Here is a 13,428-nt window from a genome sequence, read left to right as displayed (position 1 = left end):
CAGGCAGTTACATCCCTACAGCCATTCCAGACTGCAAGCAAAGGTTGCTTGTTACTCTCTTGCATTACTAATTTGTTGTCCTTTTCTAAAGGTCATTAGTATAAAATAGGGTATTGCAGTAATATCTCTTCTTGTTAAAAACTGATCAGCTCTAAAGACCTTGATTTAAGTGAGCAGGTGGGAAATCCAGACTTGAATCTTCATGTTCCCTGGAGAAACTCATTCCTGTTGAAATCACTGTTTCAGTGGCAAGGTTGACCAAAGGAGATACAGTTACCCTATAGGATTAATTCCTTTTTCCACATAAGGCAAGTTTCTGCTGGTATCCTTCTGTGGAAGCTTGAACTTCAGCGGATTTTAACTTTAAATAGGAGAAGGGAGAGACTGTGGCTGTTAACTGGAGATCTGTCAAACCTTATTTTGCCATCAGAGCTGCAGTCTGGTGCAGAACTTCATTTCAGTTCCAGCTGAGACTGTGTTTTGATACACATATGTGTCTTAAGCAACCACAACACCTTCTTTGGTGCCTCTGAAATGCCTAAATATATTTAACTTTGGCTTCGTGCTGTTTAGTTTTTTAGAATAAGCATATTCTGTTAATCCAAGTAAATTCTTTCCTGGCTCTGAAGGGCTGTGCAACTTCAGTGTAAGTGAAGAAGGCTGTATACTGTGAGTATTGTGGAAGTTATTATGGAGAAACTCATCCTCCCTGGGCAGTCTGCAAGCAGGACTTTAGAAATTGTAATTGTTCTTTGACACGTCCAAGATTTGAACATTGCATAGCATCTGACATTGCATGGCTGGAGGACTACTGGGCTTAAAGATAAATAAAATGAGAGAAATGTGCATTGTACAGCCGACTGGTTCTGAACCCCGGCAGTCGCGGGAGACATTTTGCAGTGTGACAAAATTCCCAAGTCTATTGAAGAGCTCGGCACTTCCCGGCAGATCCTGCTCCTGTGGGTGATTGATCTCCCAAAGCACTCACGGCAATTGCAGCCCATTAAAACGTTTCTTTAGGCATTGTCGGAGCTCCCGGGGTGCCTCCTGCCTCCCACATCAAAGGGCTGCGCACAAGCGCTGCTTCAATCCCTGTGAGTGCTGAGGCTCCCGCTGAGGTTCGGTCTCACTGCTCCTCACTGCAGCTGGATACACAGGCAGCCCCGTGTCCCTTTCCCTCCTTTGTTTGTGGGCAGATGCTCTTTAAGACTGTTTTTTGCTTGCCTTTTATTTCAGTTGTGAAGCTCCATCCCCAGGTCTTACTTCAGTGCAGCTTGCAAATGGAAAGTAGTATTTAGCCAGTTACCCTTCCTGGTTCTGAAAGTAACTATGACTTTCCACGAGTGGAAAAAGATAGCAATAAACAGCTGTCTTAATACTTGGAAGATACTGAGCTGATTTAACTGTAGGAGGAAAAGATATTTGCTGTTCCTGCTTTTTCTTTTAGCTGTAGTGAATTGAGGTGTAAAAGGCCAGGTTGGGTGGAACTTGGAGCAGCCTGGGCTAGTGGAAGGTGCCCCTGCCCATGGCAGGGGGTGGAATGAGATGAGCTTTAAGGTCCCTTCCAACCCAACCCATTCCATAGTTCTGTGAATCATCTGTCCAGAGAAAGGCCGTGAAGCAGCAGGTTTCTTGGAGGCAGGGTGCTGGTAGATTATCCAAACCAGTTTGTCCCTTGAGATCTAAATGCAGGAATCCTTAACTGGGAGAGGTATCCAAGTCCTGTGTGTCTTAATACCTGTAGGGAGCTGCTGTCCTGGAGGTGGCTTCACTAGGAACACAGCAAACTGCTGCAAGTTTGGGGCATCTGGAGCTGGCACTCCAGATTGAGTTGATGGAACAGCCTGGTTTTCTCTCTGGAAAGGGTTTCTGCTCCAGTGCAAGGAGGGCAGGAACCTGTTCTGGTAAATCTTGTCTGGCTCTGTCCTGGAACTCTCTGTCTAAACAGGACCCAGCAGAAAACTCAGTGCAGTCACTGGAGCTGCTGGTGTTCCTTACCCTGCCCTTGCAGGTCTCCTTATCGTGCACAGGCACACGTGGCTTTATCTCCTCAGAGTTTGGCTTCTGCCTTGCAGTATTTACACAACAGTGTCTGGTTGAATGCTGAGTGTTGTTGATGTCTTGGCAGCGTTGTGGATGATGCCCAAACAAGTATTTGGACTGCTCTCTAGAAACCAGCTGTTGTAAGCCTAGAAAAGCTGGTTTGATCCTTGATTAGCTCCTGAAATATGGAATTTAGGGGGTCAGTTCATAAAAAGGGCTCTCAGCTTAGGTCAGCTCTTCCAACATGGTTCCTTGATTGAGTTACCAGGCTTGTTTTGCATGAACTAGTGAAGAAATGCCTGAACTCAGTGCTTTTCTTGTGTGGAATTTACTTACTGTTTTGTGCTGTGAAATACGCTGTGATCAAACATACCTGTCCCCTGCCATGGGAATTGAAGAGACTTTGGAAGGAAGAGCTCTTCATCCTCAAGTTCACAGATTCTGGCAGGAAATATGTGAATTACTCCTAAAGACACCTTCAGTTCCTGGCAGTACAGGATGCAGTGCTCCATGGTTCTAATGCACAGCAGGGCTTTGGGAGGGTACTTGGTGTTTTAACTGTGAACTCTGCCTTTTAAACTTCAACTACTTACATATTTCTCAAGGCATTAAGCTGGCTGAGGGGTGAGTGAGTGAATTGATTAGTTCTGTAAGGAAATGCCATTTCTGCAGGAGTCAAAGAGGTTTTTAAGCTGCCTCAAATTCTGTAAATCTGAAATGTCCTGCAGTTTTTCAGGCTGTGCTGCTCTGGGGGCAAACAACAGCTACAGCACTGTGGGGTGGTGCTCCCACAGTGTGCTCTCTGGGTTAGTTCTGTGTTGAGGAGTTGGATTCTGCCATGGGGGGTCTGAAATGCCAGAGCTGGTGGAAGATAAGGCAGGGGAATGTTTTGTTAGGAGGAGTATGGGAGCAGTACCCTTCCTGCTGGCTCACCGTGCTCCAGGGAATGCCAGTGCAGCCTGTTTTAAAGCAAAACCACCTTAAGTGCCACATGAAAACAGCCATTTTTGCCATGTGCCACAATTTTACTGAGTGCTGGTGTTGGGCAGTTTGAAATATGGACTTTCCCACTCGTGTGATCCAGTGAGATCACTGAACATGTGATCCCAGTGCCCTTGTGTTCCTCCATGAAGGGGTGAAGGTGGGTGTGCATCTTACCCACGGGGCCTCCTCGGCAGAGCAGGTGTTTTCAATGCAATTTAAGAGTTAATGGATTAAAGCTTTACCCGTAATTACACTGTGCAGGGTGTGCAAGCAGAGAAAGTGATGTCTCCTTGCAGGCCTTGATAACACAAACAGATTTTGTGACCTGCCTGTTCCAGGCTGTGCAGCAGAGAGCTCTGGAGAAGGGTTATTCCAAGAGTATGGAGTGACAGGACAAGGGGAGTGGCTTCCCACTGCCAGAGGGAGGGATAGATGGGATATTGGGAAGGAATTCCTCCCTGTGAGGGTGAGGAGGCCCTGGCAGAGGTTGCCCAGAGAAGCTGTGGCTGCCCCTGGATCCCTGGAAGTGTCCAAGGCCAGGTTGGACTGGGCTTGGAGCAACCTGGGCTAGTGGAAGGTGTCCCTGCCCATGGCAGGGGGATGGGATTGGAATCCCAAACCATTCTGGGATTCTGTGATTGCTGGACCTCTGGGGGGGACTGAAGTCCCTTTAGGGACCCCTTGTGATAACTTTATTTATTTCTCAAAGCATTAATAGATTACATGTAACAGGTATTTGGTATTTCTGTGAAGTTGTCTTATGACAAAAGCATCGAGTGGTGTTTTGTTAGAGAGATTTTCAAAGGCTTCTGGCAGAAAAAGTGTGGTGAAAATGAGGTTGACTTACACACTGAGGAGGTGATCACTGTGACTCTGTGTGTGTTGTCCTGGAGTAGTTCAGTGGGGGAGAAAACTTCCTGGGATTGTATCTTGAAATTCCAAAGGAGTCTTCAAATCACGTTTGCTTTTTCCTATTTTCAAACTTTCTCCTTTTTTTAATGACTTGTAGGTGTCTCTGGTGTTCATTGGGTGTCAGTAAACCCAGCAGGTGAGGGCCTGTCCTGCTGAGGGGTGTGGAATTCTCTGGGAGCAGCTGCTGCCCCTTCTCAGTGCCAGCCAGTTACAGCAAGGACTGAGCTAAAGCAAGATGTGACTCCAGGAGGGAAGGGGGAACAAGAGGTGTTTTGGGAGGATGAGTAAAACCTTGGAGACTTTGATTTAACAGCCAGTTCTCCCTGGTTGGTTGTTCCCCTTCTTCCAGGAGGGCGTGTGACCGTGGCAAACAGGCTGTGAGGGGCTTAATGGAAAAAAGTGGGGACTGTGAGGAGCAAATGATTCTCTTCTGTCTCCATTCTGCCGTTTCAAATGGAAACTGCTGCTGCCTGGCCTCAGCCTTCCTCTTTGTTTCATAACTCTGCTCTAATGTTGCCCTGCATTTCATGGCTCTTTGGTTACCTGGTGACAAAATGCCCCCTCCCTGGTCACCTTTCCACCTTGGAACCACCACAAGTCCACTGGGTTTCCACCAGCTCAGGCCCTGCTCAGTTCTGTGTCCTCTCATATGACTCCCAGATCCCATCTTCCAGGTCTCTCCACAGTTCACACCCATCTGTGCAGCTTGTTGGTCCTTCTTGGTAGCTGCTCCTTGTCTGTCATGCACAGAAAACAGAGGAATATGGAATAATTGAAATAAAAGGAAAATTATGATGCAGAAGATCTCTGATGGGTAAATTGTATCCTGGCTTATATATGAATAATTGCAGCCTTTGGATCTCAGAGTTGTATCCAAACTAAAAAAAGAATTAAAAGAGAAGAAAGCCTGAAATGTTGTAAGAAAAAGTGACATTTTCTCTGGATTTTGGTTTCAAGCTTGCTGTGGTCTTTTGACCTGGGTTGTTTTGAGGTCAGTGAGGGAGAATATTGATAGAGAATCTTTTATTCAGAAACACTCTTTCCTGAAAAAACCCTTTTATTTTTGGAATAATTATTACTGTTATCTCACCTAAGGTTCTACTGATTTTTATTCTTTACACCAATCATGGAAAATGGACCTTTCTTAATGCAAGACCAAATTTCTCTGTACCCTTTGCTGTTAGACTCCCAGGGTCTCAGCAGTGCCTCTCCCTGCCTTGCCTCCTCCTGCCATTTCAAGCTCTCCTTTCTGCTCAGGTTTTTTTTTTTGTTTTAACTCTCAACTGTTGCCTTCTGCAAGAGGGTAAGAAGTGATCTTTAACAAATATACAAAGATAATCAGCTTAATCAAAGTGCTTTAAAAGCAGATTAATGCCTCTTCCGAGTGGGAAGATGAAGGAAGCCAACACGCCAACCTGCCATTAGGGGATGAGTCAGTGCAGTGACAGATGTTGACAAAACTTTTTTGATGCTTTGGACTCTTATAATTAATTTTATTCTTCACTCATAAAAGCAGAGGTAGAACAGAAGATGGAATGAGACCTTTCTAGGATATTCTGATGGAGGGCAGCTCCCATCCGTGCCGTGGGATGTTCAGTGTGGCTGTTGCTCTCTGCTCTCTCTCTCAGGTGGGGGTGTGTACACAGCTTTATATCCAGCTGCTTTCCTACTGGGAGTTCATTATGTAGCTTAATCTGGGGAAGTGTGTGATAGTGAACACAGAGGGAAGTGGGGTTGTTCAGCCTGGAGAAAAGGAGGCTCAGAGGGGACCTTCTCCCTCTCTCCAACTCCCTGATAGGAGCTGGGGGGGTCGGGCTCTGCTCCCAGGGAACAAGGGACAGGAGGAGAGGGAACGGCCTCCAGCTGTGCCAGGGGAGGTTTAGGTTAGATATTAGAGAGAATTTCTTCATGAAAAGGGTGGTCAGGCACTGGTACAGCTGCCCAGGGCAGTAGTGGAGTCCCCATTCCTGGAAATGTTCAAAAAACATGGATGTGGCACCTGGGGACACGGGTTGGTGTGAGCATGGTGGTGCTGAGCTGATGGTTGGACTGAGTGATCTCAGGGAGCTTTTCTGACCTTGACAATTCTGTGACACGTGGCCACAGAGACCAGCAAATGCCTCCCTGAAGATCAGCAGTCCTGCTTCTCCATGTGCATGTTTTCAGACTTTCTCTTGAGGAGTGGCCTTGCCCCATCCAGCCCCCGGAGCGTTCCCAGTGCTCTCATCCCGCTGTGGTTTCCAGCTCGGCCACAAGCTGCTGGCTCACCCCAGCTGGTGGGCAGCTGATAGTAGCACTGTGTTCCTGTTCCTGAGCACGCTCAGGAGAGCATAAAAATAGTTGGGAAAGCAAGCTAAAATCCACTAGGAAGGACAGAAGGAGAGAGGAGGAGAAGAACAGCATACGGCCAATACTTGAGTTCGAGCTGAGCTGAAGGTGATGAAATCAATGGTGAGTGTGTGATAATTGGGTGCAAGAGGAGGTTCTGCCACGGCACTGGTCGGGGATGTGGGACCAGTGATATTGGGAAGTTAGAAATGTAAACAGGAATGGAGAACTTCTCATCAAACCCCACACTTGCATAATATCGGGCTGGGACAGGGGGTGGCACAACCGGGCTGGAAACGGCACCTTTGGGCAAAGGGAGGGAAAATACACCTGCAAAACAGTCACCAGGAAAAAGGCTGCACGTGGCTGTGTTTGTTTACATCCTTATGAGGGCAACTTGCAGCTAAAGAAAATCTGGATTTGTTTGCTTTGCAAAGCTCTTTTTCCCTTGTGCCATTTCACTTTCTGCTTATCAGACCATCCCTCTCCTGCTCTGGGTAGATAGAGCCTTTCAGTGAAGGAACTGAAGAGGCAACTTCCAAACACCTAATTAAACAAACATGTTTATTAGAACTTCTCCAGAGTGCTTTTCCTAGCTATTTGCCAATATTTTACTTAAATAAATGTCAAGAAAAACATTGTTAGAGGCTCATGTAATTTAGATTTTGGAGTTCCTGTAGACCAACACTGCTCAGAGTAGGACTGACTTTGATGTTGGATTGGATTGCTTAAGGACTTGGAATTCCAAGGGTTGAAATATCTCCAGGGACAAAAGTTCTACAAGTTGGAAACCATTATTTGGAGTTTCCCCCCACAATTGTATTTCTATTTGTATTTCACTGTTACAGTGTGATTGATATACAGTGCAGCTGCTCTGCTTCTCCATAGCATCTTCCATGAAAAAACAACAGAGGTGAGAGCTGTATGCTGGGAAAAGTGTTCACCTCATGCCCGAGTTCCCAAAATAGTCAGTGGAGCAGGATCTGAAGAAGGTGGTTCAAAGGAAAAGCTTAAGTTTAAATGCTCCTGTTCCCACCCCCTTCAGCACTGGGGCCCTGGGGCAGAGTCACTGCTGACAGGTGTGAGTTGGGCAGTGACGGGACGGCCTTGAGCACCTGAACTGAAGTGATCTGAAATCAGGGGTTGGGATTGACCCCCACTGTCCCCTCAGGTGAGACCCCACTTCCAGCCCTGGGAACAGCACAGGGAGGACGTGGAGCTGCTGGAGAGAGTCCAGAGGAGGCCCCGGAGATGCTGCCAGGGCTGGAGCCCCTCTGCTCTGGAGCCAGGCTGGGAGAGCTGGGGGGGTTCCCCTGGAGAAGAGAAGGCTCCAGGGAGAGCTGAGAGCCCCTTGCAGGGCCTAAAGGGGCTCCAGGAGAGCTGGAGAGGGACTGGGGACAAGGGATGGAGGGGCAGGACAAGGGGGAATGGCTTCCCACTGCCAGAGGGCAGGGTTAGGTGGGATATTGGGAAGGGATTCCTGGCTGTGAGGGTGGGGAGGCCCTGGCCCAGGTTGCCCAGAGAAGCTGTGGCTGCCCCTGGATCCCTGGAAGTGTCCAAGGCCAGGTTGGACGGGGCTTGGAGCAACCTGGGCTAGTGGAAGGTGTCCCTGCCCATGGCAGGGGGTGGGACTGGATGAGCTTTAAGGTCCCTTCCAGCCCAAACCATTCTGGGACAAACCAAACCAGCTGAGAACGGGACAGTCCAGTAAAGGTGGTGCAGAGCCAGTTCCTTACCAGACACGCTTGACTTTATAGGATTTACTGAAAGGGTCCTGTTCCCTTTTCCATCTCCTACCTTTGGCTTTCCCGATGGTGCTGAATCCATTCCTTGTGGCTCAAACAGCCGAGGTGCTTCCAAGGGGCAGCCCCCTGGGATGTGCTTGGCTGTGTTAATTAAAGTCACCCCGGGGCCGGGATGTGCCTCCGTCGGGAATTAGCGTTTGGGAGAGGACAGTACAACTCACAGCGACATTTCTTCTTACAGGCAGCTTTTTCCCCTTCTTTTGGCACAAGTTGTTGCCTTAGGAAGTGATAACACTGGAGGTGCTTATCTGAGCCCAGCAGCCCTGCAGCAGGAATGCTGATGAGCGCTGGGGGGGTGTTTGCTGGCAGGAATCGGGTGGAATTATTAACGCTTACATTGGAACCTTCTCCCCCTGTTTTTAAACTCCTCGACAAAACTCTGGAGGTTTGGTGGCTTCTTCCAAACCTCATTAAAATCAATAAAAAGCCTGTTGCAGATTTTGTGAAGGTTTGTTTTTTTTTTTTTCTCTTCTCTTGGACCTAAACCACAGAAAATCAGTCCAGCTCCTGCGACTCGAAATGTGTGTCTTGCCTTTTGAAAAGCAAATACGTGGCCAGAAAACTGTCTCTGAAGAGTCGTTTTGGAGTTGTGTAGTTTGCCTCCAGAGCTCTTTTTTTTTTGGTGTTTAATAAACTTGCTCCATATTCCCCTCAAAGGTGACTTTGTACCAGCAGGCAGCTGTGAAGTTGAACTTGTCGCACGATCAAGTTGGTACCTCAAAGTAAAACTGTGTCCATTCCCCTTTGGGGGCTGGGGTTGATTATTGACCCAGAAAAGTTACTGGAATTGGTGTTTGGCTTGTTGGTCGAGAGGGATTTTTAAAAAAAATACAAACAAAGTTGAGCTCTGTTGCAGGTAACCAAATGTTGCTTTTAGAAACTGTTTTATAAAATGGTAAATTGAAGTTTAGCTGAGGGTTTGGACAGTTGGCATCGACACAGACCCTTTCTGTTAAAGCACAGCATCCTCAGGTCACTGTTTGTGTAAATACTGGCTAAATGCAGACCCATGAGATTCCCCAGAGTGGGAACACCGTGTGCAATGGTAGAATTTCTTTTGGTGCACCTGAGATCTAAGCTTTAGATCTTTCTTATATTGTGGTGCCCCAAACTGCCCCCAGGACTTGAGATGAGGCTGCACCAGGGAAGAGCAGAGCAGAACAATCCCCTCCCTCACCCAGCAATGCTGGGCCAGAGGCACAACTACTTTAAATGCACAATTTTTAATGCACAACCTCTTAAACTATTTCTTTCTACTGCGTCAGTCCTAAAATTGTCTTCTCTTTTTATTTCTTATTTTCTCTGTCACAAACCATAAACTAAAGGATGCAATGAATGCAAAACAGAAATTTATTTTATTTAATGGACCAGAAGGTGAAAATTATCAGTAGTTGTGGCACATCAAAGCACAGGCAAACTATTTCCAGCAGCAGGATTATATAGTGTAGAAGCTGGACCTTCCAGCCACATCCAGAGGCAGAGTGCTGTTGGGAGAGAGTCCAAGTCACTGGGAAGAGCAAATCTGTCCCATCAGTTTGGCTGCTTGTGTGCTTTAGGAACGGTTGGGTTCAGTCTGGGACTTGAATTGCAGGGTTTGGGTGTTTTAGTGTGAAACTTTGTGTCCCAGCAGTCATTCCAGAGCTGGAGGAGACATCTGGGAACACCTGCTGGAGGACTGGAGGAATGAAGCACTTCAGATCCTTTCTCCATGTATTTGTTTCGACAGATACATATTTGTGGCATATTTATATTTACTTTTGAGGCAATGACTGTTTGTGCAGCACTTGGGAAGTCCAAAAGATAGGGCTTGGGAAGAGGGGTCTCAGGAGCATTGCTGTTCCCCTTGGATTTCACACCATTGGCCTAAAGCAACAACCCCTCTTTGGGGTCTTCATCTGCTTTCTTGGGGGGAAAAATGCTTATTTCAGTGTGAAATTAAAAACCACTTTTGAAGATCAATATAAACCCACTTGGACCTTCTGTAAAAGTGCTTTCCTGTAGCTCGTGTTTCTGAATAATTTTAATTTTTGTCCACTAGTTAAAAAAAACAAAAAATCTGAATGGCTTTGTGGCCAGGATTTTGGAACTGCTCCTTACCAGAACAGAGGCCTCATCCAGCACACGTGTATCCGTTGGAATCCGGTCATGGAATTCCCTCTTTGGGCATGTTAAGTTGTAGTTACAACTTACACAGCAGTTAAACTTTTTCCTTTTCTTTAATTAAGCCAAACCCAATGGAGGAGTCTCCTGTCTCAGCTGCTGTTTCAGAAGTGGTTTTTTCAAATAAAGGTTCATATTTTAAAGTATTGTCTTTTCATTTGCAGCTGCCAATGTGAAGTACCAGGAGAGAATAGTTGGAACTTTCCAGGACAAGAGAGGACTGGTTTATTCTCTCGTTCTTCGGTAAGAATTGCATTTTTTTGGTAAGATCAGTTGCCTGTTGAAGGTGGATTCTCTGGTTATCATTGATTACTCTCTTAATTAAATGAAGTGTTTTCCAAGACCTTAGACAAAAATCAATATTTTACTGAGTTGGAGGTTGCAACCTTTCATTATTAAAAAAAAGACTCTGACTCTCAGTTGTGCACAGTCTTCCAGCAGAATTCTTTGTCCTGCTCCTATTCCTGAACAATGTGCCATAAGTTGTCAGCTGCTTCCCCAGTAAATATTATCCAGTTACTTCTGCCTGTGGCGCCAGGAAAGAGGAGAAACCCAGGGGTTGAAATGAGGGAAGCAGAGTGTTTATCCTTATCTCAGAAATTTCCTTCCACCTGCCAAAGGGGAGGAAGAGTTTTCACTTTACAACAGAAGCATCTTTTGCCCAAGGTAGGTCACATTCCTGAATGTTTAATTCTCAGATTTTCTGATGGTCCCTTGCCAAAACCTTTGGATTCCAGTCTCAGACTTAGAGGGCAACTGTGCCACAGAGTGTAAATAGCTCAGGGGCAACTCAGTTTGATTCTGATATTAAAATAAAAGGAGTTCAGAATCTGGATGTGGAACAAAGTTAAACTCCTGGGTACTTCCTTTTTCCTTTTTTCCCCTCCAGTTTTTCTTTTTTCTTACTATAAGTCCAGCTACATCTAAATATATGTCAATCTAAATGATCCTTTATTTATATAATCTTTTTTGTTTAGAATCACTGGCAAACAGATGGTTATTGCTAGTCTTAATTATGCACATAATTTAGGCCAGAAGGCACATCTGAAACAAAAGGTAATTAAGATGTTCCCATAGAGTCTGAGCAGAGTCTGAGGTTACAACCTTTGCTCATCATTTATCCTTTCAAGCAGAATGTGGGGATGCAGAATTAACAAGACCAACCTCTTTTTTGCTGTAATTTAATACACATGAAATTGCAGGTGCAATGGCAACCCAGTAAATTGATAATATCACCTTTTTTGGCCTCAGTGCTGGCCAAAACCAACATTATTTCTACCAATAACAGCAAATTTCCCTGCACTGTGTATAAGCTGTCTGCTATTTCTGTATGATCCTATTGATAAGGAGGAGCCTGAATTTGATGGAGCTTTCCTGACAACGTTTTCCTGGTCAGTTGTTTTCTGAGCTGCATTCCACCCTTTCCATTTTAATTCTGGGAAATGGGTTTAACTGTCAGGGAAGAGCTGATTATTTGCCAACTGCAGTGAAACAAAACGAGAATTCTCATTCCATTCTGCAACTAACCCCCAAAAAGGGGATGGGTCAGCTTGGGAAGGGGTTTCTTCAGCCAGCTGGGGCTGGTCTGGCTCTGTCCTCAGAGCAGGATGGTGGGGAATTCCCGTGGGGAGAATTTGGGAGTGCTTGGTGGAGTTGGTGATGGGAAGAATGTTTCTGTTCTCACTTCTAAAGTCAGGATCTCCTTACGAGGTGTCCACAGACATTGATCCTCCTTCTCTCCCCGTGGCTGGCCTGGAGCAGTCTGCTGCCCTGGGAAGGGGCTGGAGGCTCTGGGATGGTCGGGAGTGGAGATCCCTGTGGATCAGAGCTCCTGGGGCTGCCCCTGAGCACTGTGTGGTCCATCCCTTTCCCTGGGGCTCAGCCCGGTGACCATGAGCTCATGGAGTGGGATCAGCCTGTTGACATGGTGGGAAAGGCATTATTGCTTTCAGCATGTTCAGTGCCCATCAGATCAGGGAGTTCATTGTACCAGCTCAGCCTTTCTTGCTGTTCCTGTCAGCGCTTTTCAGGACTCCTTTGTGCGGCGGCAGCGGCGCCGCTGGAGCGTTTCACCGGTCCCCAGACCCTGCAGTGTTTGCTTTAGAACCAGTCCTGGACCTCCTGTACCATTTATCTTGGCAGCATCGCCCTTTGTGTCTGATAATCCTGATTAAAACTGAAACAGGCAGATTTTTTTTCCACGCAGCTTTCCCAAAATTCCCCTTAAAAAGGAAGATTCTAACATTCATGGAAAAAGCCACACTGTTGTGATAAAAGCTGTTTTGCAGCTCAGTGCACAAGTTAGACTGAAAGTTGGGTAGTAATTTGGGTAGTCTCTGCTGGTGGTGTGTGCTGGATTTTAGGAGCACAGCTGTAAGATATTTTAGAAGACTTAATTTTTTTTTAAGCTAATACTGATTTTATTAATATGTAGGTGGTTATATAATAAACTTTAAATATATCTAATCAATCTGAAGCACAAAAGAACAATTTTGTCCAGTGCAGTTCCTAATAGATTAAATCTTTTCCTCAAATGTGTAATAAAGACCATCTTTTTAATTAGGTTGGCGTTTCTTTGATAATTGTGTGTGAAGCTGAAAAAAGTTCTTAAATAGAAAGGTATTTTTTATATCATAGAATCATGGAATGGTTTGGGTTGGAAGGGACCTTAAAGCTCATCTCATCCCACCCCCTGCCACGGGCAGGGACACCTTCCACCAGCCCAGGTTGCTCCAAGCCCCGTCCAACCTGGCCTTGGACACTTCCAGGGATCCAGGGGCAGCCACAGCTTCTCTGGGCAACCTGGGCCAGGGCCTCCCCACCCTCACAGCCAGGAATTCCTTCCCAATATCCCATCTCTCCCTGCCCTCTGGCAGTGGGAAGCCATTCCCTGTGTCCTGTCCCTCCATCCCTTGTCCCCAGTCCCTCTCCAGCTCTCCTGGAGCCCCTTTAGGCCCTGCAAGGGGCTCTCAGCTCTCCCTGGAGCCTTCTCTTCTCCAGGTGAACCCCCCCAGCTCTCCCAGCCTGGCTCCAGAGCAGAGGGGCTCTGGGATGTTTGGGGTTCAGGACTGTCCTGGCAGAGCAGGCCTGCACTGGTGGGGGTGGGGGTACAGAAGGCAGTGGTGCCTCCAGCAGCCTGTGGAACCCACCCCAGATGTTCACCCAAGAGTTCCAACAGAAAAGTTCACAAACATAC

The 13,428-nt window shown here is 46.6% G+C and overlaps 1 protein-coding gene across 11 annotated transcripts in view; it reads left to right on the top strand.

Annotated features, from left to right (window-relative positions):
* Window positions 1-13,428, top strand: part of MTMR3 (myotubularin related protein 3) — a 79,572-nt gene that overhangs the window by 22,240 nt on the left and 43,904 nt on the right. For 10 of the 11 annotated variants that reach the window (XR_007900907.1, XM_051773345.1, XM_051773337.1 and 7 more), the window contains one exon: window positions 10,397-10,475. Coding sequence is in view for 7 of the 11 variants with exons in the window: in XM_051773345.1 (XP_051629305.1) it covers window positions 10,397-10,475 (79 nt within the window). In the remaining 4 variants the exon portion in view is untranslated. Of the gene's footprint in view, window positions 1-5,760; window positions 6,391-10,396; window positions 10,476-13,428 lie in introns of those variants that run through there. The other variant, XM_051773342.1, reaches the window with a different exon arrangement.

This window comes from Manacus candei, unplaced genomic scaffold (assembly GCF_025592945.1).
Source record: "Manacus candei isolate 608988 ecotype Guabito, Panama unplaced genomic scaffold, ASM2559294v1 h1tg000167l, whole genome shotgun sequence".
Classification (NCBI taxonomy): Eukaryota; Metazoa; Chordata; class Aves; order Passeriformes; family Pipridae; genus Manacus; species Manacus candei.
Note: the sequence above shows the minus strand (reverse complement) of the source record. Positions and strands in the feature narration are given on the sequence as shown.